Source organism: Pleurodeles waltl, chromosome 6 (assembly GCF_031143425.1).
Source record: "Pleurodeles waltl isolate 20211129_DDA chromosome 6, aPleWal1.hap1.20221129, whole genome shotgun sequence".
Taxonomy (NCBI): Eukaryota; Metazoa; Chordata; class Amphibia; order Caudata; family Salamandridae; genus Pleurodeles; species Pleurodeles waltl.
Window position 1 is genome coordinate 1,362,070,914 of NC_090445.1, and position 24,595 is coordinate 1,362,095,508.

At 44.0% G+C, this 24,595-nt stretch overlaps 1 protein-coding gene across 2 annotated transcripts in view; it reads left to right on the forward strand.

The window, feature by feature from the left end:
- Positions 1-24,595, forward strand: part of GHITM (growth hormone inducible transmembrane protein) — a 202,408-nt gene that overhangs the window by 12,527 nt on the left and 165,286 nt on the right. For both annotated transcript variants that reach the window (XM_069240655.1, XM_069240654.1), the window contains exon 3: positions 23,097-23,199. In XM_069240655.1, coding sequence (XP_069096756.1) covers positions 23,097-23,199 — 103 coding nt within the window. The remainder of the gene's footprint in view (positions 1-23,096; positions 23,200-24,595) is intronic.

Genomic DNA, 24,595 nt, shown 5'->3' on the forward strand with positions numbered 1-24,595 from the left:
TTGAAAAAAAAAAAAATCCCCTGGGGGGGGGGCGCGATCGCCCCCCCCCCCCCCCCCCCCCCAGGGGGCACCTACCTTTTTTTTTTAAAGAAAATTATGCCGGGGGGGGGGGGGGGGCGGCCCGTTTTCCGGGGGGGGGGGGGGGGGCCGCCCCCCAAAAGTGAAATCCCTAGTGTCTAGTGGGGTTTCCTGGCCCCCGATCGCAGCTGTGCTGCGATCGGGGGCCAGGAAACCGTTTCAGAAGGCCTCATAAGAAAGGGGAGAGTCTCCCCTTTCTTACGAGGCCTTTTCAAAATGTTTCCTGACCCCCCCGATCGCAGCTGTGCTGCGATCGGGGGAGCCAAGAAACCTGAAAGTGTTTCCTGGCCCCCGATCGCAGCACAGCTGCGACCGGGGGCCAGGAAACACTTTCAGGAAGGCCTCGTAAGAAAGGGGAGACTCTCCCCTTTCTTACGAGGCCTTCCCGAACGTGTAAAAGGCCCTTTTCCCCATGAAAGCAGGAAGCGGCCGCAAGGCTGCTTCCTGCTTTCATGGGGAAAACACCTTTGCAACGTCAGCGCGCCTCGCGGCGCGCTGACGTCACAAAGGGGCGGGTGGGGGGCGGGGGGAGACACGGTAGCTTCCGTGTCTCCCGGGGGGGAAAAAAAAAATAAAAAATAAATCCTCGGGTGCGACGCACCCGAGGATTTATTAATGCCCTTCCTGGTGTCGGCCACTGGTCGTGACCCGCACCAGGGAGGGTGTGTGGGCGTCGGCCAGTGGCCGACGCCCGCACTTAAGAGGTTAAACCAGACCGGAAGGACAAATAAGTAGAAGTCGAGAGATGATTTTTTTAAACATTAAAATGCAATATATTGCTTAAAAGCATAACATGCCAAACAGGGATATCTGGTCGTGCTAGACCAGGTTAAATCCAAAATTTCAGGCTGAATGCATTGGAGCACGGGTCGGATACAGTCCCAGATAAGTCAAACTGAATTTTTCCCTTCTCAAGAATTGGACCAATGGTCCCGTTCACAGGAAAGATTTTTTTGGGGGCAGGGACAGCTTTGCTGATAGTGGTCCGCGGGCTCAAAGTCTCAGCCTGGCGTCGCAGACAGGTGGGCTCAAGCCTTTGGTTTGTGAGCGGCAATATTTGCCTTGCGAAGAGCTGAGGTTGCAGCTGCTCGTGCTGATTCTTCTGGTGAGCAGTGCTGTTCCAGTGCAAGAAGGCCCGTTCGCAGAGAACCCGAAAGCTTGATTTCAGGAGCTAAAACCCACTTCCAAGGGATCAGGACTGGAGAGGTGCTTCTTGGGGGTCACAGCTGGTTGAATTCTGGCCCAGGAGCTGTGGCAGGTGAGTTGAAAGTCTTTTTGTCCCTGAACCTTCAGAGAACCCGAGGCACGCCAATAAGGTCTTAGCGTCACTTTGGTTCTGGGATGTAGAGATGCAGTTCTAGTCCTCACTCCCAGGAAAGAGGACAGCAGGTCAGCTCAGCAAAGCAGGAGTCCAGATAGAGTCTAGCGGAGTGACAGTCCTTTGATCAGCACAGCAGCTCTTCTTCCTGGCAGGGTATCCACAGGTCCAGAAGTATACTGAGTTAGTTGTGTCACGGGTCCATTACTTATACCCAGTTGGAGCCTTTGAAGTGGGGGAGACTTCAATGGGAGGTCGTTGAAGTTCTAGAGGTACTCCCTTCCTGCCCTGGCTCCATACTTACTACAGAGGTGTACTAAGCCCTTTGTATCATGAAGCCCTCTAGGACCCGGGTTGGTCACCCAAGATTTAGCTTAGTTTTACAGTTCATGTTTTATTTACATTTTATGCATTTTAATAAGGCTGCTTTTCAGCAGTGTTTTTTATACATTCTATCAGTTTGCTTTTATTCTAGGAAAGCAAGGAACATGGTGCTCGTTTAGTTAGCCTTTGCACAACATGTAATCAGTACTTTTTGTCCAAAGTTATGGAACGTGGTACACGATATGCTAGCTTGTGTTGCCTGCTCAGGAGACAGCTTCTACTACCTTAGCACAGCATTGGAACTACATTTCCAATGTGGTTTGGTTTATTATATAAATAGTGCACTGACCCCAGGTGGGTAGAGGGTGTTCCGGGCACGACGATCCTGGGATGCATCCTTGCGACACGCAGCTTGGCTGGCGCTGATCTGCCAGCTTCTTGAGAGGCTTACCATCCACACCACAGGCTGATTCCTGCCACTCTTTTCAGGTATGGGACAGAGGCTAATCTCTTAGATAAGGCCAGGTAGAGGGATACAATCACTATGCTCTCAGAATAGGCATAGGGTTATGTAGGAACCGTAAGCATGCCTAGAACCAAATCTATCATGGTGGGATTGTTGCTGTTCTTCACCTTGTTCATAATACTGATTACCTTGCTTTGATCATATGCTTAATTATCACAGCTCACTTTTTATATGCTTGATTGCGATTGTTTCTCTAAATTTGTGGACAACTTATCTTGTATCTTTTTTTCTGCCAAGGTATGCATGAGTAATAATAGGAAAAGGGGTACAGTCTGTTTCTGTGACTTCCCTGGGGAGTCGGAGTGTCATGTTCAAGTTGCCATATTCACCGTTTACCCCAGGTGTTTTGGAGGTTTGGGTGAGGCACTGTGAGCTAGCAAAGAGGTAAGCAGGCAGTTACTAACTGCTTGGATAGATTCAATCTCTTTATTAAAACACAAGAAGAGAGTTGGGAGTGTTTAAACCCCACACTAACTCACGAACGCAAGGAACTAGCACACAAGGTATGTGGGGGATGTCCTTGACATCCCCCACACACCTTGTGTGATAGTTAGTTCAAATTCCTTGAAATTTCTTTGAATTCAATAATAATTACTACTTACTAGTGCACGGAACATCAATGGGTAGCACATACGCCCCAAGTCTTGCCTGTCTCTACGTAGATCATTTTGAGAGACAACATGTTTTGCATTAAGGAAAACCCCCACTATGAACACATCAAACTATGGAAACGACATATCGACAACGTCCCCTTGATCTGGACAGGAATAAAAGATGAAGCAACAACATTTGTGGATTGGCTAAATGCCCTAAATCCCTACCTGAGATTTACTTCAACTATAGGTGGCACAGAACTTCCCTTTTTAGATCGCCTCATATTTGAAAAGGACGGTTTCTTGAAGACTGAAGCCTTCTACAAACCTACAGACCGGAACAACCTCCTTCAATTCCAGAGCTTTCACCCACATTCTCTGAAGGATAATTTGCCAGTGGGCCAATATCTTCGCCTATGACGCAATTTTTCTGAGATGTCAGATTACACCAAACATGAAAAAAAACTTACCAACAAACTTTGTGTGAAAGGATATCTCCGCCTACCTTATTAAAAGAGCAGAGAAAAGGGCACGTTACAGTCATAGGGACCAGTTGCTACAACCGTCCAAACGAACCGAAAGGAAGGACAACTTAATCTGTGTAACTATCTTTAACCTATTATCCAATAAAGTACAAAATATAATCAAGGACGACTGGAAGATTTTGACATCTGAAGGACTACCCTTGGATCCTCCGCTAAATGCTTTCAAAAAAGCTAAAAGTATCTGTGGCTTGGTAGTTTATACACGCCCATGCGCTGTGACTCCTGTGAACAAACAAACTACACTGTGGCAGATACCACCCCCTACTAGACATTTTCCCTGTGACAACTGCAGTGTTTGCCCGTTTACAAAAAGAGCCACCAAATTGAAACCTGGTCTACAAACTCCATGGGATTTGAGAACATTTTCTAATTGCAACAGCAAGAATGTGATCTATATGATCAAATGCCCCTGCCAGCTCATGTACATTGGCATGACAAACAGACCATTACATTTGAAGCAACCACTCTCCCGACGATATGGAATGGGTCGTCATAGACAAATTAAACAACTCAACAACAAATATGAAACAAAAACTGTTATACTACGAACAGAGATGGGTCTGGAGATTACACACTGACACCACAGTACTCCATGATGAGATCCAATGGTCTACCCTGTATGAATAATCTTCCTCAACAACCTTTTTCAACAACCCCCCCTTTTGTTCCTCTGTTTACTTTATTCTTCCATGTTTTCATTCCCATCTGCCTGGATTCAATCCCACCCCTTATCACCTATCATCTCTCTCCTCCCCTCTTTAGGTCCGCGCTTCGAGATACACCTTTTCTATTTTTCACTCTCTTGACTCTTCATTGTTTCCCCCAGTTCCCTGTCTTCTGCCGCCTTCTGGGTTCAAGTCCCTTTTTTCCCTCTCCCTCTCTCTCTTCATACCTCTTTCATTCTTCTTCTTTGCCTCCGTTTTTCCTCTCTTTTCTCACCCCATCTCCACTTTGTATCTTTGCCCATCTGCTGCCTCTCCACTTCCCTTCCCTTCCCTCCCCCTTCTCCTTCCTCCCCCTAACCCTCCTCTCCTTGCACACTTTCCTCTCTTTTCTTCCCTTTCTCTTTAATTCACTCAGCCCCTTAACTCCATCCCCTCTCCCTCCTCCTGTTTCACAATTCGAACTGTCCCCACCGTGGAGTACATGTCCGGGCCACCTGGAGCTCAGAGACTACATTTCCCATGAGCCCAGGCTCCGGCGCCACGTCTTCCTGATGACCCTGGCCTCAGGGACTCTGTTTTCCAGGTGCCGGGGCGCGCAGGAGTGGCGTCATGACCACATCCCTCACACAAGGGTGTTATGCGACCACTTTCGAGGCACTGACGATTCCAAATGGGACTCCTACATAAGAGCGCCACGCCACAGTGCATTCGAGCAAGCAGCTGGGACGCGGAATGCTTAGGTTTAACGACGAGATGCTGCCTTTGGAGTAGTAGGTTTGCCCGCCCCTCACCCCCCTTGTTTTGTCTCTTAACTCTCATCCTAGCAACTTTCACCCTTAAAGCGATATCATAGAACCTATGAGCATGTCCTGACCAATTACATAGACTTTGAGCTCAACCCTCTAAACAAATTATTTGTGACCCTCAACTACAAATCCTTACTTTATCTTATATTACCTTCTGCTGACTTTGAACCACTATTCCTCTGTAGAGTGTGACTGTAAGGGGCAACTCCCCTCTGCATGTTCCCAGACTTTCTTACCCTTGTCTTCATAGGGTAAGAAAATCAACTTCTGTCTTTTCCCCCTCGTAATACTGGACTAATGGTCCATTTCAAATGTTTTAGTAATATTTGCATGAAAGTGCATACAACCCACTGCATGATTTTAACACTTTAGTGTGGAGTGATGTGGCACATACACAATATATTTCACTGTTTGATCCCTTATCTACTCTTTCTCCTTTTAGGCCATGCCTCTATCATTTATTCAGGTAGGCCCTATGTGCATTTTAAAATTATCTGCTCACTGGCTAGCATATCTATCTAGCTCCTCATATATTAGGGATCCTTGACCCTGAAGAATGCCCCAGACCGCTTAGGCTCTTAGAGAGAGCAGAAACACGTTGGTACCCATTTTCTGTCAGACACTTTGAATCATCATATTCAAATATGTGTCTATACTGTTCTTTTAATCTTACCTACAAACACCTCCATTAAAATACTATATCTAATAGGTGATTTGTAAGGTAATTTTATTATATGTTTCAACTTTCAACTGGATCCCTTGATTTATCCAGGAAGATAACATTTCAGCACTCCCTTAGAGTTCATTTAACAAAGAGGTTGAGTCCGCCCAGGTAGTAATATCTTACCTGGATGGGGCTAGGTGGTCATATGATGAAGCATGACACTATAATGTGTGTGAGACCACCTAGTCCGTAAAGGGAACTTCCTCACACACCTAACTGCCACTTTCATGCTTATGAAGGCGATCGCCTAACTGGCGTACTCTCAGCCTAAATAGGCTACAAGAGACCTGTCCTTGACTTCCCCCACACACTTTGTGTTCTAGTAGACTCCGTCTCCCACCCTTTGCCATTCTCTAATCCTAAATATGGAGTTCTATTACCAAAGTAGAAACCACTGTAGAATGGTGCCATCAATGTATCAAGGTCAGGTACTTATTTAACAACTCTCCGGAATAGTTTTCTCTTGTATGCCTAAGGAGCCCTATTTACCATTATACGGAGACGTCCGTGGTGTTAAGGAAATAACCTCCTCAGATTTCCAGACCAAGTAAAGCAAGCTTATGCAGCAAACTGGGCTCTTGCAGAAGCTGTTGCATTATACCGCTACCATGTGGGCTGGTTAGGGTTGTCCCCTATCACATAATATCCATAAGGTCCAGCTTGCAAGTGCAACCACAGTGCCCTATAAAACATGAAGCAAAGCTCCTGTGATGGAGATTCTCTCACAGCTTGAGTACCAGGGAGTAATAGAACCCTGTGTGTCTCCAATGAACAACTCCTTGATCCCCGTAGCTAAGGCAAGACCATTCCTATAGAATAGTCGTAGGTTACAGACATTTAAACACACCTTTGCAGTACAAAATTCACACAGTAAAGCACTAAAAACAATATTTTCCGCAAAAAATACAGAGCATCTTTGGATATTTCATATGGGTTTTTCTGCCAAAATATAACTCCTGAAAGCAGGGATCTGACAGTGTCTTTTTTTTTTTTTTTTTTCCCCCCTTTATTTCCTGCTCTAAATCACCAAGTGTAGAAGAACAGTCCAAGGCTGTTCTGTGTGTGACATCAATATTGCATAATATATTGATACAGAGGCATTGTCCTATATAGATGACATATCTGACGAGTGATGACCTGAACACACATTTAGCCAGAGTAGATTGCATTGTATTGGGATTTGCTGATCATGGCTACAAATTTATTTTAAAGAAAACAAAAATTGCCTTTCTCAGTGTTCTGTTCCTGGGAAATGAGCTTTCAAGACAGAGGAAGAGTCTGGCACCACACTTCCTTGAGAAGTATGCACAATTGCAACCACCAAATACCATAAGAAACGACAATCCTTGCTAAGATTTCTTTAATTTTAGCAAAACGTATATACCTGATTATGCACAATGCAAAAAAAAAAAAAAACACTTTCTGATTTAATTTGTCCAGATTTTTCCAGTAAACACTGGACACCAAAGCACAGGCAAATACTCGGATCATTTTAGACTGACCTGCTTGAAGCAAACTCCTTACACAATCACACACTTGAAAACAATACAAACTTGGCCATCAGGATAATTCACGGTGCCATTGGCTTTACCTATGTTGCATTCAATGAAGGTGACATGGTGCCGATTGCATATAAATCACATTTATATTCCAATACTGGAATGCGTTTTGCATCCACTGAGTTAATACTGACTGCAGTTCAGATGGCTGTTATTAGGATAAGATCACTGGCTCAGGGGAAGTGCATCATTGTTGTAACTTCGGTACCTGCCTTCTTCTTCAATGGATACGATGGGCCACTTCCTTTACTGCCTCTGATGTAGACTGTGTGTTGGACCTACAGTTGCTGACTCAAGAATTTTACACCAGTACGAAATGGAGTACTCCATGCTCTTGATCAATATAAATAAAGTATTCACACTGATGGTTCAGCTCAACCTGCTGTAGGTACCAAATATCAATGCTCTGCGGTTTGCTCAGCTGTTTATGGAGTGATAGAACATGTCACCCTCAACAGAACTTTACTCAGTCCCTACAGGATTGCACTGCACAATTAGCTGAACTAAAAGTATTGATCTTTAGAACCGGAGCATGTGCTTACTAAAATCCCAACACTTATAGTGTGTGATTCGTAATATTGTGTTCAGTCTTGGAATGAAAATAGGCAGGTCATCTCAGCAAAGCAGGAGTCCAGCCACAGTCCAACAGAGTGACCGTCCTGGTACCAGCACAGCAGCTCTTGTTCCTAGTAGGTTATCCACAGGTCTAGAAATATACTGAGTTGGTGGTATCAGAGGTCCAGTACTTATACCCAGTTGGGCCTTTAAAGGGGAGGAGGCTTCAGGGGAAGATCTTTGAAGTGCTTAGAGGTCCTCCCTTCCTGCTATGTCTCCATACTCACTACAGGGGGATTTGCAGCCCTTTGTTTGGGGCAGGACACATGCCATTCAGGTGTATCAGCCCCTCCCTGCCATCCTGCCCAGGTTGGCACATCAGGCTGTGGATGGCCCATCAGTCACAGCTAAGCTCCCTTTGTGTGTGGCTGTCTAGAGGGACTACACAAGCCCAGCTGTCACCCTCACCCAGACGTGTATTGGAGCAGAAGGCACTAAATGACTAAAGTAAGAAAATACCAACTTTTGTTTATTTTTTCAGAACTGAAATTTAAAGTCCAACTTCACCATAAGTTGCGATTTTAAATTGTGAGTTTGGAGACACCTAATTTGAGAAATGCATCTCTTCCAGATTGTTAATTACACTTATAAAATGTAATAAGGTAATCCCAATGTTAACTTGATTTTTATTTACAACCCTCTACTAAAATTTCAAAAGGTCTTACCACTTTCATGGTCTTATCACCCAGCAGTAATGTTTGACATTGCACCCGCTGAGAAAATGCTTCTCTCAACACTACCACACATAACCAGAAGTATACGGCCGTGGCATAAATTGGACTTTACAAGTTTAAAATCTGTCCTTACCAAGACTTAACCAACCCATGTTGAAAATTTGGACTTAACAGTTACTAATTATCATTCCTGGCTTGACAGCGTTGTTGTTAGAAATAGGGTTTTTGGTTGGCAGTCAGGTTATCCCCTGTCCAAGCAAGGACCCTCACTGTAGTCAGGGTAAAGGGGAATCACCCTCAGCTAACCCCCACTCACCTCCTTGGTAGCTTGGCACAAGCAGGCAGGCTTAACTTTAGAATCTAGGTGTAAAGTATTTGTACCAACACACACAGTAATTTAGTGAAAACACTACAAAATGACACAACACAGGTTTAGAAAAATAGGAAATATTTATCTAAACAAAACAAGACCAAAATGACAAAAATCCAAGATACGCAAGTCAAGTTATTAATTTTAAAAGCAAAAGAGTCTTAAATCCTTGAGAAAATAGTAAAAACACTGTTAGCGGTGAAAAGTAACTGTAGCGTCAAAATAAGACGCACAGGTGAGTGCGTAAAAAAAAGGTAAGTGGTGCGTCGATTTCTCACCCGCAAGTGAGACTGTGCGTAGTTTCTCCTCCGGTCAGCGTGCGTCACTTTCCCTCCCTGCAGGGGAGCGATGCATCGATCCGGGCAGCACTCGGGTACGGGCAGGCATTGCGGCGTTTTTCCACGCCCTGCAAGGTTTGCGTACAAAATCCTGCAGCACGGTATCAGCAAAACCACGCAATGTGGGTTGTGACGTTATGAGCCTCCGTCAGCGGGTGTTGTGTGTCGTTCTTCCAGCTACATGCGTCAATTTTCTAGCCTCGATGCTGGTGAAGTGTCGATTTCTGCTGTGAAGCCGGTGCGTGCCGTTTTTCAGCCGTGTCTAGGAAGGTGCGTCTATTTTCCCTGCACGGTGGTCTGTGCGTGGATTTTCAGTCTTGGTCTGCTAGCTTCACCTTCCAAGGCCCCAGGAACTGGATAGGGCACCACTTGGCAGGGCGGAAGTCTCAGCAGAGAGTCCAGGTGCTGGCAGGAGAAGTCTTTGATGGCCCTGAGACTTCAACAACAGGAGGAAAGCTCAGGACACGCCCTTGGAGATTTCTTCACAATTAGGAAGGCACACAAAGTCCAGTCTTTGTCCCCTGGCACAGGCAGAAGCAGCAACTGCATGATAGCTCCACAAAGCACAGTCTCAGGCAGGGATAGGCCTTGCAACAGTGAAAACCGATTTTAGCAGTATTTCACTGTTAGGACATACAAAACACATTAGAATATGTCCTACCTTAAGCATACACTTCACCCTGCCCATGGGGCTACCCAGGGCCTACCTTAGGTGTACCTTACATGTAAGAAAAGGGAAGGTTTAGGCCTGGCAAGTGGGTACACTTGCCAAGTCGAATTGGCAGTTAAAATCTGCCCACATACACTGCAGTGGCAGGTCTGAGCCATGTTTAAAGGGCTACTAATGTGGGTGGCACAACCAGTGCTGCAGGCCCACTAGTAGCATTTGATTTACAGGCCCTGGGCACCTCTTGTGCACTGTACTAGGGACTTAGCAGTTAAATATGCCAATCATGGAAATCCAATCAACAATACAATTTACACAGAGAGCATATGCTTTTTAGCACTGGTTAGCAGTGGTAAAGCGCTCAGAGTTATAAAGCCAACGAAAACAGGTCAGAACAAATAGGAGACAGGAGGCAAAAAGATTGGGTATGACCCTGCATAAGTAAGAAAGTCCAACAGTTGTTAGTCAACAAGTCCCCAAGATTAAATCAACAGTGCACAGATCAAGGCCCTCGCAACTTTGGAACTTGGAGAGACTGAAAACTAAAATAAAATAAAAAAATGTTGTGGATTAGAATGACGACAGAGGCTGCACTATAGTACTGAAGACAAAGAGCTGAATAAAAACTCTTTAAATCAGTGGTTTCCAACCTTTTGACTTCTGTGGACCCCCACTTTATCATTATGGAATCAGAGAACCCGGGTTGAATCGTTATTGGAATCCGGGGCCCCCCACTGAGTCATTGAAAGCTGGGGACCTAATCTGTTAATAACATTTAATTTTCTAAGCAGTCGTGGACCCCCTGAGCAGGCTTCACGGACCCTCAGGGGTCCTCAGACGACAGGTTGGGAACTACTGCCTTAAATGATTATAAAATCATGATTTTCAAAGAAAAATCATCATTCTACACCCAAAAAATTGAAACCGCCAAAGATTCTAGAAAAGACCGCTTTACTCTTCAAAACAATGAAATCGCTCTCTAACGTTTCGGAGAGTAGAAACACCAATTCCAGTTAGAACTTTTGTAATACATTTGCCTGTTTGTTTTTTTTTTTTGTTTTTTTTTTTTTTTCCCAAAAGTGGATGTTTTCTCAGCACAACATTCAGCAACTTTGAGTTCTTCAAAAGATATGTTTTTCTTCACCAACTCAGAATTTTTTACTTCTTTGGCCCCCGCTTACAACTGAGCAGGTAATTAAATTGGTGTAACCCACAAAATCTAGCTCTCCTGAGGACCCATGCTCTCCCAAAAGTCTCCAACAAGTACCTGAAACAATCTCAAATCATCTACTAATATATTTGACGATATGTTTCATACAGGGTATTTCCCATCAACTGACCGAAGTAACTAACTGCCCATATCCCAACTGCCTTTTCTAGCTATGATCATAGACAGGGCTATCAATCAACAGCTAACAGCCTTTCTTGAAACAAATGGTCTCCTAGACGCCACCGACTTCGGCTTTCGGAGCCAACAAGGTACAGAGACCGTATTATTTGTTGCATCGGAGAACATAAGAGCTCATAGTGATAGAGGAGAAAATGCTGCCTTCATCTTGTTATATCTCTCAGCAGCATTTGACACAGTCAATCACAACATCTTGATTGACCATCTTCACTCGCCGGGAATTAGAGGTTCAACTCTTGCTCTCTTAACATCTTTTCTGTCCGAACGAGAGAAATGCATAGCAATAGTTGATTTTGTATCACATTTTTGTACTTTGCTACGTGGTGTCCCATGGGGGCTTCCTTAAACCCCACTCTTTTTTTAACTTGTATATTGCACCAGTGACCAAACTCATAAAATCATTTGGGTTCTCAGTTATATCCAATGCCGATGACACCCAAATTGTGGTCTTGGTCTCAGACAACCCAGATCACACAACCTTCAATTTCTATAATTGTATGAAAAATAATGGAGACTGGATGAATAGTAATTGTTTTAAACTTAATTCGGCAAAGGCCGAAATTCTTCTAATTGGAAATAACACATACTTTTGGTCTCCTAGCTGGTGGCCTTATGACATGGTGCCCTGCCAAAACGAGCCAAAAAAGTAAGAAACCTTGGAGTCATCTTTGACAATAAATTAGTCTTCAACAGCCAAGTTAATCAAATTACATCTTCTGTTTTTTTTGTTACATCTTAAAAATAATTAATAAAATAATCTCCCTTTCATACCTACCAACATTCAAAAGACAGTTGTCCCCGCATTAGTCCTGTCCAAACTGGACTGTTGCAAGGCATTATACATTAACATGCAGCAAAAGCTGTTGACTAAACTACAAACTCTGCAAACTGCAGCAGCACGTCTTGTCTTTGGACTTCCTAAATATCATTCAGCAACCTCTGCACTGAAAAACGTCACTGGTTACCTATAAGAAAAAGAATGACATTTAACACACTGTGCATTGCCTTTAAGGCCCTGCACAATAAGGGACCAGACTATCTAATTCATAATTTGTCTTAGCACATTTCCAGTAGACCTTTAGGCTCCTTGCATGCAAAACATTTTGTAGTTTCCAAATTTAGGAAATCTCGTTGGGGAGGCAAAAGTTTTTTTTTTTTTTGTTTTTTTTTTTGTTGCAACAGCTAAGCTGTAAAATTCTCTTCCTCTTAAGCTGAAAGAACGGACCAACCCGCTCCATTTTAGGATAGCCCCTAAAACATGGCTTTTTGGATCTGTAACTCACTTCTTTCTATTATCAAAAAACGATCACAGTCCCAATTGATTACCTCTAACAAGGCAGCACTAAGACACAGTCAGGTAAACAAGTGCTTTATAAAACAAAATAACATAACATCCTGTGGGAGAGATGGGCATTACTGTAGTGAAAAACAAATTTGGGAGTTTTTCACTACTAGGGCATGTAAAACTTAAAAGCACATGACCTGTCTTATAAATACAGTGTGCATTGTGGGTCATATAGGGCCTACATTAGTGATGACTTGTATGTATTAAAAGGAAAGGTTTAGGCCTGGCAAGAGGTTTATCTTGCCGGGCCAACATTACAGGGTAAAACCTCGCACACAGGCTCTGCAATGGCAGACCTGAGACATAGTTAGAGGGCTACTTAAGTGGGTGGCACAATCCGTGCTACAGGTCCACAAGTAACATTTAATTTACATGCCTGGCCACAAGTAGTGCATGTTTATTAGGGACTTCTGAGTAAATTGAATATGCCAACTAGGGTTAAGCCACTGTTAATGTGATTTTGGGGAGAGAACAAAGGCACTTTAGTACTGGTTAGCAATGGTTAAGTTCAGAGTCCTAAGGCCAACAAAAACAAAGTCAGAAAAAGGAGGAGGGACGTAAAAAGTATGCAGTGACCCTTTAGAGAAGGCCATTTTCCAGCAGGGTCAGATTGTATGACACAAATCTAGCTACATAGAAATGGAGTGCTGTAGAAAGGTGAACGTAGAGTTAATAGTACATGAAAGAGAATAAGGGAAGTCATGCCTTTAGAGGCAGGAAAAAAACACTACATTAAGCTGGGTTTTTAATCAGGACGAACTTGAAACAGTAAGAACATACCCTTATTTCAGCTGGGTATTTCCTTGTAATCTGAATACCAATATATGCATTTTAATTGGCATGAGAGTAGGGTCCTGGCTCATGCTGGCACCCTAAACCAATTTCATAGGCCAGGGGGGGACATTTTAAGCATGCAGCGGTGTAGGAAAGTGCCTCTTTTTGACAATGGTTACCTTCTCCCCCCCACACGTTTTGCCTGGTATATAATGTGATTTAGACTGAAAGGGCACTGGGTTCCTCCTGATCAGGTCCACAGTGCCAGATCTCTTTCCAAAAACTACACAATTGTTTCTCCAATTTGCAAAACCTTTATTACCATTTGTAAGTCCCTAGTAAATGGTACCCTAGGTACCTCGGGCCTTCAGTACTAAAGAGGGTCCCTAAGAGCTGCAGCATGAATTGTGCCACCCTAAGAGACCCCTCACCAAGCACATGCCAGGCTGCCATTGCAGACTGCATGTATTGGTGCAGACATGGCACACAGCCTGTGTGCCATGGGCCCTAACTTCCCATGCAGTATATGTGAGTCTTCCCTCTTGCAGGCCTTACAAGCTTAAGGCAGGCTGCATTACATTACATGTACGGGCATATCTGCCTGAGCAGATATGCCCCTGCTATGTCTTTGTCAATTCTCAGACATAGTGAGTGACCGGGGATGCCATTTTAAATACAGCTGGACACTGGTCAATAAGAGTTCCCCACCTACGTATCGGCTTCACTGAAGATACTTGTGTTATGGTACCAAACATCTGGTATTTGGTGAACCCAAACTGGTGCCAGTGTTGGATTTTCTTATACATGTACCCTTAGGGCACCTTAGAGGTGCCCCCTGAAAGCCTGCCAGCCTCTGGTGTGGGTGCTGACCAGTTTCTGCCTGCCTGCCACCTGAGACACTGTTCTGGACCTCTAGGGTGAGAGCCTTTTGCTCTCAGGAGGTCCCGAACAAAAGCCTGTTCGGGAAGAGGATCTGCTTATTAGCCTTCCTAAGGCGGCAAGTCTCAAAGGGGTGCCGCCTTTAAAATGTGAATCTGGCTCCCCTCACAGAGGAGGAAGGCACTACCCTGTCTAGAGCCCATTTGTCACCTGGACAGGTGGGAAAATTAGCTAGTCAAGTAGGAGTGCTACTCCCAGGCTAGTACCACCCCACCCATAAGATGGGCTACTGCGAGGTGGACATGATTTTTCAGAAGTAGCCGTCGTGGTGATGGCATACTTAGGAATTCTGGGACAGGGTTATGCCCATTTCCCACAGGAAGTGGTCATATAGGGGGCATAGTGATCCCCAGAGTCAGACAGCCCATTGGCTACTACCCTACACACCCCTCACACCACTACGTTCAGTAATTAAGGGAGCCCGTGGCACTGAAGAGCTGCAACAGCAGCAGAAGAGAAAAGAAGCAGCTGAATTGGTACCAACCCCGCCGACCTGTCTGCATCCCTTGACGAAATCTGCACCGAAAGTCGAAAGATCCTGCAGCTGTGACTCCAGAAACCTGGATGGACTGTCTGCCTTTCAATAAAGACTCAAGATCCCCGTGAACAGCAGACCTGTTCTCCAAAACCCTCCAAAGAAGGCACTCTGAAGCCACTGGAACCGCCAAAAGCTGACACCTGAGTCACCACTGCACCTGCTGTCTCTGACCCGAGGTGAGGTGGACCACCATTGCCAACAAGATTCCCCAGACTCTGTCCATCATGGTTTCACCCCTCCTATACTCCCCGAAGTCGCCTTAAGCCTCTGCACATAGGCTCCCTCTACCATAGCTTCTGTGGTGCGAGAAACAAGACATCTAAAACATCCACTGCACCCGTCTACTCCAGCCCGAGTTGAAGTGGACCTCTGAGGTCCACAAAGTCCTGGAGCTCTCCTGAGCTCAAGTCCACTGTGGTTTTCCCCCCTCCTGTACTCCCCGACACTCCGTGCAGCCTCAGACCACAGGACCCCTCAACTGCAAGTGCTCCCAGACACAGAAACCAGACACCTCTGCACCCGTCGCCCAGACCTGTGGAGAAGAGGACTAATGATGCACCAATTTCCCCGAGCACCCCATGTTTGTAACCTACCTGTTGGTTAATCTCGACTGGCCTCCTGGCCGGAGCCTGCAGCTTTTTACCGTGGAGACCGATCTCCATTGAAATGCACCGGGCACCCAACACCGTACTGCACCCGGCTACCTCAGTACCACCCGGAGGGACCTGTAGGTATGATCCTGACCCTTGCCAGCACTCACCCTAAGTGTCGGCGATTGGTCCCGTAAGTCAAACAGTACCTGAATGCAAAACTTGTGTTCCTCCCAAAGGATAACCCATAGTAAAACATTGCAGAACTCATAAATTGCACTGTGTCCACTTTTTAAAGGGTAAAGTATTCCTATTCTAAAACATACTTACCTGAATGATTTTTCTCTGCCTAAACCTATATAAAGATACCTGCTATTTTTTATAACTTGGTGTGGCTCTCCTTCTTGAGTCGTGTGTTTCATTTATTAATTATTGTGTGTATTTGTAGATGTTTCGCATTCCACTGTGTTAAGCCTAATGCTCTTCGACCACACTACTACTACTACTAAATAGAACACTTTGTGATTGCACAGCAAGCCCTGTCCACTCATTGGGGAACTCCAGGGCCCTTTACATGGTATTCACATAGCACATAAAGAGCCAGCTTCCTACAATTGGAAAACTATAAAGCCAACACACCTACGACAATAGCATATTCACTAGAATATATTAGATTTACTTCTTGACTATTCTTAAATATATATTAGAGCAAGATTGTGGGGAAATTCTCTACCCTGGAATCTTCCATTTTAGTTAAGCTTTCTGTCTTGACCTTGGTTTGTCCGATATTACTTTTTACCACTAGCGGCGGTTATTCTTTGGGGTTTTCACTTAACTCATCCCCTGGACAGATCCCTGAAACACCCTGAAGTGAGAACCTTTTGCCAATGCTGGCATTCAAGCTACTTGTATATTAAATTTCTACCACACATTAAAATTGTTGTACTTTCTATCAACGTGTTACAGCCCTAATTCTTTGGTCAGTTGCGACTAGCTTGGAAAATAATTCTTCTACTGAGTTTTAAAATCAACAATCAGTATTGTGCAAATTTGGAAATATATAAAACTGCTTTAGACAGTGTGCTGGTAAAGAAGCACCACCATACCTTACTTTTTTAAAAACATTTTTTAATTAGACCTAAGTGGGAATGTCAATGTCCCCTGCATGACCTACAGTCATCTTCCCCTTCCCTGATTGCTCAACTGCTATTATCTGGTGTCCTAGGTTTTGATTCTGGGCCCAGCCTCAATCTAATCTAGTGTATCTGCAGAGGCCTACGTCTGTCATTTGATATGAGTAACTCGCTAGACCTGTTCTCAACATAGAGGGGAGCACCAAACCTGTTCATTAGTTTGACCTGTCATGGGGTTACCATGCAGATCAGTGGTGGCAGCATAACATGTTTAGTAAATCAGTACATGTGACCAGACTATTTTATCTGTGTCGCTAGAGTAGAGGCCTCCTGGCCCAGTCTTGTAAAGTTCTGCTTCTGTGTAATAACTTTGATCATAAAGCTATCATCCTAGTGCACGTTAAGGCTGTGTAGCCTGGGTGGTACATGCATTGCATGAACTTTAACATTGTGCGTGAGTGGACATTGCCTCTGTAAGTCTTGAAGAACTGGCTGACATTGATTACATCACAGTGAATCTGGCTGGGCATGTGTAAACCCTGCTGCTGTCTCAGTAGTACAAGCTGAGACACAGTTGTGCCACCACCAAAGAAGTGCCCACAGTGGCTCCACTGTCTGACACCACTGCTCGACACAAAGCGTGCCTGCAGACCAGTCGGAGACCATCAGCAACAATGAAGCCTACCTGGCAGAATAAACTCCGGGTGGCGGTCTTTGATGCTGCTTCCGAGGACTGGTCCTGAGTACTGAAGTACTGCACTGGGTGTGTATAGGAAATGTAATTATGATTTGAGGTGGTTGACTGCTAACCTCAAGGAATAGTTTGAACACTTGTCTGGCTGAACCTTCAAAGTCACAAAATGAACCTGAGCTCAGCCCCCGGTAGCTGTGACACAGCAGACAGGCTTAACTTAGTACAATGTGTGAAGAACGTATAAAGTATTAAGACAGTAATAAAGTCAAAGTGCAGAACAATGAAACTTCCAAACAGAATTAGTAAGTGTCAAACTACCTAAACAAATTGACACCCAAATGACAATAATCAAATAGGGGAAAATGAAGACATGAATTATTGATGATCTAAGGAAAAATAGTGCCAAAAAGCACAAAGCGACAATAGTCGTGGTAGACCATAGTCTAAAAGTGCGATTTCAGGCAGGCCATGATGGAGTGCGAGTTGGATACACCATTCAAGTTGTCCTAGTCAAGTATGTTACCTTCTGACTTGGGGCCTGAATTAGATACTCTCCGACAACTGTGACCGGGATCCTGTCTGCCGAAATGTAAGTACCGTAGGATATAATGGGATTTATATTTTGTCGAATGAGATATCAGTCAGCATTGAGATGGAGTGACTCATCAGCTGAGTTTGAATATTGCAGTACACGTTCCTGCTGGGCTGCCCGGTAGGAACAGTGTTAAGATATTGGCTTCAACCTAACACTCCAGCACCCTGGGAATGTGCACTGACTGCAAAGCAAACAGTGCACGTTCCCAGGGTGCTGAACAGGTCTGCCTCTGCCCTGCTCATGCCTTGGGCATGGGCAGGGGCCCCTTAGGCCTCCCGGCACGGACTTTTCACCAGCCTTTTCATGGCAGGCGTCTTGCCATGAAAAGGCTGGCAGAAAGAGGGGTTGTAATCAGCCAGGCAACTCTGAGTTCAGTGCTTCCATGGCTGGTTACAAGCCAGACTGCCATCACCCCATCGGGATCTTTGGTCCTCGTGGAGACGGGTGTTTTTAAGCGGGTCTGCCCACCAGTCTTGTAATTTGGGGGTCGGACTGCCACAGCTGCGGCAGTCCAACTGCCACCGCAGGACTGATGGTCCTAGGACCGCCAGCCTCGTAAGTCTTTTAAGTCTTAACCACAGAATTACACTTTTGACGCTCCTAGGAACTCACTGAGGCACTTTAAGACTCGCAGTGTGTCAGAGGCCAACAACAGGGTCCAGTTACCACTCGTGAGCTGGATGCTTCCAAGAAAAGCCCTCTTCCAGCCGTTTTCTGCAGTCACACTATAGGTCAGCCATCTAACAATTGGAGTTTAATTTCTATCTCCTGGATACAGGAGGAAGCAGGTTCAGTCCTTTAGAGCTCCTCTCGGGTTAGAGACAGCAGGTCCACTTCTGATCTTCTCTAGGTCCCAAAATAATCCTATCCTGGTGTCTTAATTCTCGGCACTAGCTAGTGGGTGGGGGTGACTCCTAGGACAGCCTTATCAGTGGTGTTAAAGTTCATAGTTCCTACCCACCTATTCATTAGTTGCTGTTTGCCATACTACAACCAGGCTCAGAAATGTATTTGCTTGGGCAACGCTAAACGTGAGCCCTAAAATCTGTGTGTGGATGTAGTAGTGAGTTGGGGAAATCATTGGTGACCCCTTAACCTGTGCCCCCCTCCTCCCCCAGGTTACACTAACATCTAGTTTGGAACAGCTACTGTACACACAACAAACAGAGATGGATGTCTGCTAGGAAAAATGCAGCATTGTTCAGTAACCAGAAAGGGGATACGCAATAATTGTCTTTGTATCCTATTCTTTCCCTTTCAAGTGCACACCAAGCATTAAATGTGGCTCAACAGACTTCTGAAGCAGCATATGACAGTGTGGTCAAATTGGTGTGGATTCGACAGTGTCAAAGAATGTCCACAACCCCCAATCTGATTATTTTCTGGAGTCTGGACCAGCCATTTCTGCCCATTCAGATCAGTCTATTTGTTTGTGGGAGGCATTTCACACCTTACTCAGGCCAAGGTCAGGCTGAGAGAAACTGGAAAGCTTATGCAAATTATTAGCCTTTAGGATCTTTACGGCAGGGGAAGGTGCGTTTTTAATTGTTAACTTTCATTATCTTAACCATTAAATTAGATTTTTAATACATATTAAAAGTAGTTGTTTAATTGGTTTTCGTGCAGGTTACCATTCCCGAGTTACACTGCACATCTTGCACTGCAGCATTACGGCTACACATTATAGGCTTGTAGCCAGGTTTGCACTGCCACTGTAGTGGGCTGAGTGATAGGTGTTGGTGCCCACAAGTAACACTTAAAATACAGGCCCTGAGTGCACTTTTTATACAATAATCTAGGAACTTACAGGCAAGTTTATTGTGCCTGTCAGAAATAAACCATGGTTAAAGGGAGAGTTCAGGAATATAGAACAAGTTAGCAGGTTTAAGTTGCATAGAGGTCTAAAACCACCAAAATTATAGGGTACAGCAAAAGGTGAAAAAATCCTTGAGGACGTGCAAGGAAGTCAGATTTTCTACACAGGCCGCCTAATCAATCCAGTGATGAACCTCCCTGCACTGTTGCTTGGGCATGGACAATTTGCTGCTTCTGCAGTGGCACTTGTCAGTTTTATGCCTTTGTGAACCTACCGGTAACCCACTCTCAATATCTGCCCCAGCTATAACCCCGCCCACAAGGAGCTCTTCTACTCATTTGCAGACCCCACCTGTGAGCAGGGGTATGGAATTTTATAAAATATTTAATTGTCCATGGGACACGTTGCTTCATAAATCTACTTGCCCTGTAAAAAAGAAAATCCACATGTCCCTTTGATGCTGTGTAGTGCGGTCAAATTATGGCAGCAATCTCATTATACAAGAGCTCTGATAATAGCCTCTCTGATTATGCCAGGGCTCATACTACTATAAGGTTTGAATACTAGCCATTCCCTTATTTTGCCACCTTTCAGCAGATCTACATGCAAGGGTCGAAGATTGGGGTATGCAATAGTTCCAGGGTCTGAAAGCTCCTTTGACTCTGTGCAAACTTACTAACTTGCATAGTTCAGGGGTTTTCACCAGCTCTTCTCTAATCTTTTCCCACACAGAGAAATGGTGGAAATTTACTCCTGACAAGGGCAGAAGTAAAACTTCTTCCAGAGTTGGGAAAAAGTGGTTGAAGGGGAAGGGAACTTGTAAGCACTCAACAGATTTTTGCATGAGCAAATCCACACTTGCTTAGTTGCTTGTGCTACAATGCAGTTCACAGATATTTTCTAAGAGAAAGATTTCCTGGCCTACTTCTTCTGTAAGTTCTTGTGAATGCATGAAAGCCGTAAATCTGCACTAATGCAAGAACATATGCCATGGGTGCATGTTGTGGAAAATCTTTAAGAATTGGGGCCTTTTGTTTTTATTTCAGTTCTGTCACTCTCTGTGTTTATTAGCTGGCTTCACTTTTAGTGCCATCATTCTGCTCTTTCACAAGGAGTCATATTGGCACATAAAGTAGTCTTGTTCAGTGCCCTGAACTACTGTGGCAAGATGTGCTTTCTGAGATCAAAAATATGCTTGCTTTTTGCCAGTGTTTATGATGGTGAGGGTACAGCAGCTCTGCCAACAATAAAGATTTACAAAAACCATGTCAAAACAAGACACACATTGACAAAACCAAAAGGCTGACCACCAAAGTTAGACCTATTGGCTTTACCATTGCTTGTTTAGTTTGTTTCCCATAATCTTGTTGGAAATGGTTACACTGATTTTTCCATTATGAATGTTTTTTTTAAAATACTAGCACGTATCAACACATTTTACAAAATGATGTCTCAAATACATGGTTTCACCGTAGTTTGGCAAAACCTTTTTTTCCTGGTTGCTTTGTTTTGTGAACATTTATTTTGAAAGGAAAGATCATCAACCTTGTTTTCAAGTTTCTGCACATATATTCATCAAACCAGACAGCTTTCTGTGGGCATTATATGTAGCCTCATATTCCTAAACTTTGCAAATGTGTGTACACATCTATATATATATATATTGGAACCACTGTCAGTAATGCAGTCCAAGCTTTTTTTTGTTAGAGTGGTCACCCTACAAATTAATGAACCATACATACGAGTTCGAACACCATTAAAATATGATCACAAATATTACCTTAACTGCAGACAATGCCCTTCCCTTCTTCATAATAGGGTACTGTAAACTGGCAGGCAAAGTGTTTGTGCTGCAGGGGATTGGGGCTACTTGTCCAAAGGACAAAATAAACAAGAAAACATGTTGTCCTTGATCCAAAAACCATGGGCCAGATGTTTCAAAGGGTTTTACCCATTCTGTGTCTACAGGAAAAGGCTTTTGTACATATGGCCCTATGTCCTAGGTATTGGGCTATAGGAATTCCACACCCCTGTGTGAGGCGACTAACATTAGCCTGATCAAAGATGCATCTCAGTAGGCGGATAGTACCACCATGGCCAACAAAGTTATGTGGACCTTCCTGATCCCCGAGTCACTTCTCTCACCATCTCTGCCCAAAACAGCTGACAACCAGCAGAGGCTGCTGTCAGTTTCAGGAACCAGGCTACTGGCCATCCACTACTAGATTGAGGCATCAATTTTAGGCCTTGGGTGTGCCTCACTTCCAGCCGTGTGGCTGGCATGAAGTCCCCCACTTGCCCCTGAGATCGCTGACCTCTTATTTTTCTCCGAGAGGGGGACTTGGCTGTCCCGTAATAGACATTCTTCTCCCACTCCTTCTTCCACCATCTATGGGGGTGACACCCTGAGACTAGCATTTCATTCAGGGTCTGTACCATGAGACTAAACAGGTGCCTAGCAGTCCAGGACTTAATGGGTGGGAGGCACATACAGTCTCCCTCAAGAGTGACACATTCTGTGTCAGGTAGGGGCCTGCCTGGGGCAGGTCTCGTGTCCTCTGACTCTGTGAAAGCGCAGGTAGCTGCTCCAGGTCAGAAGCTCCCTCATCAGGGTTTGTTTTGGGATGCTTTGCTCTCATAGCAGGTAACCCATAACATGTCGGTTCTCCCTCGGTTCATGACATCTAACTCGGACAGCTTACTTTTTGTTTGTAATGTGTAATGAGCTGTGGTAGCCTTTGGGGGAAGTGGAGTGCTGAGCATTTTTACCTTATTGGCTGTAGTTTGGGCAGTTTCTACTATGTGAATGAACTGCTAAATAAACATTATTGTTTTTGACTGTGGGAATTCTAATACCGTTTATTGCCATGTTAAATCACTTGAGAGTCACAGTCTGACAACAAAGGATGATTCAGGCTGTGAATCTCTGAACCATATAAAATGCTGGAGAATGGTATTTACATGTAGGTAACTTTTTTTTTTCTTTCATTGTCATAGTGTCAGACTTTGTGTACCTGCAAACTAGTCTACTGCTTCAAGAATGTTGCTCATGCTGTTGACTCCACCACAAAGGGAACACATCACAGGAACCTTGTCCTGTCCTGCATCAAAATTGGAATGCCTCACCCACATCTTTACTTGCTCTCCCAGCATTCCTAACTTAAGCTTTCTCCTCCTAGCCTTCTTGGTGCAGGTGCATGATTCTTCCTTTTTCATATAAAGCCCCTCCCCCCGCCGATGAAGCTTTTCAGTAATAGTTTTTATTCTGCTGGTGCCTCCAGTTTCAACCAAGGTCCCTATGCCCTGGCTACATCATACCCAATACCGCTATTCCCTTGTCAGCAAAACTTTTATAGATATTATTTAATGAGGAGGTTTTACTTTGACCTATTTAGTATACATCTTTATTACCCTTTTATTTGTGCTTGCAGATTTAATATTATGACTCTTCTTTTTTGATAGGGCTATGCAACGAAAACGAGAATGGGTTTCAGGCGCGTTAAGTCTGCTCGTGAGGAACTGAAACAAGCTGCTGTTGAGCCTTCTATGGAAACAGCAGCTAAAAGTGAGTAATGATTAGTGCTTTGCTGTTTAGAGTGGTATTATGTATCCCAATAAATTAATATTTTTAGTTATGAATTTTTAAATTGTTTTCACGATAACGTAAGGTAATACTGTCGTGCTTGATAGCACTGAAATCACCCTCATTATGTTCTTGCTAAGTTAATGAATAAATAATCAAAGCTGTCCAAGCAAAGCATGAACTTTCATTGGTGTCCGCAAAAAAATCTCATGTTCTGCATTGCTGCTTCCCATTGCAGCTGTCTACGGAGCTCCTTCTATTATTGTACGGTTTTCACACATTGGTCCACATCAGTCGGTTTGCAGAAAAAAAGCCTTATTAGCTTTTCTGTGCAGACTTAGTTATTTGTTTAGGCCTTGTATCTTGTCTTTAAAAACCAAAGATGTCAGGTATGGTATATTACAATCTTTTCGAGTTTTTCAAAACGTTTATACGTCCTTGTTAAATCTGGAGGTAAAATTAGATTCTCCATATTGTTAGAGAGGTCTCAGACTGGACAATGTCTGTGAAACACTCCTCTGGTAATGCTATGAAAGACCCCGGATATGCTGCTTTTTCTGAAAGCTTTAAATATCTGACTTTATTGACAGTAGTCTCATTTACGTGTCACAATCAGTTTTCTCCTAGCATTAATACACTTGTAAAGGTTGGAGTGTGCTTAATAAAACTGATAACATAACAGTAGCTTTAAATTAATGTTAAGACCTCTTTTCTCAGAGGCTCAGTCTATAGTTCAATAAAAACCATTGTTTGACCCAGTCTCCTAAGAGTATTGGTGCCTTCACAGTAAGTTTAATTTTATGTAGGTAAGTCTAATTTAGAGGCTAATGAATGACAGTTTCCTGAAAAATAGACGGTGTATACTTTGTTTCTCTAGGTGTTATGTGATTTAACTATGCAGTGCATGGTGATAGTAGTTTATGTGTTCTGGTCTAACAAGGCAGATTTTGTAAGTAGTTTAAATCATGCTCATGCAACTCCCCCATCTTTTGTAAAGGCCACTTTAATTTAAGGAACTTGTAGATGTTCATGTTAGATAGGCTGTATTTGTGTTGCAGTTCTGCCGAAGGTGGAGGACTGTCCACGTGGCCTAAATCTTAGACAAATCTGAGGCCCGTCTAGGTCAGTTAGCTCAGTGTAACTCCCTTCCTTCTACTCCCTTCCTTCTACTCTCTTGCTTTTTTTTGAAGAAAAACAAGTCTGTGCAGATCTTCAGAGCTTACATGGTGCTGTCAATGAAACGTAGAGTAGTCAACCTCACGTCATTTATGGTCAGGCATGATCTCAAATTAAGTGGGGATAGCAGATCTTTTCAAAAGAAAGCCATAAAAGAAGAATGTGTATCTAAACTTGAGCCCAAATGGCACCTTGTCTGAAG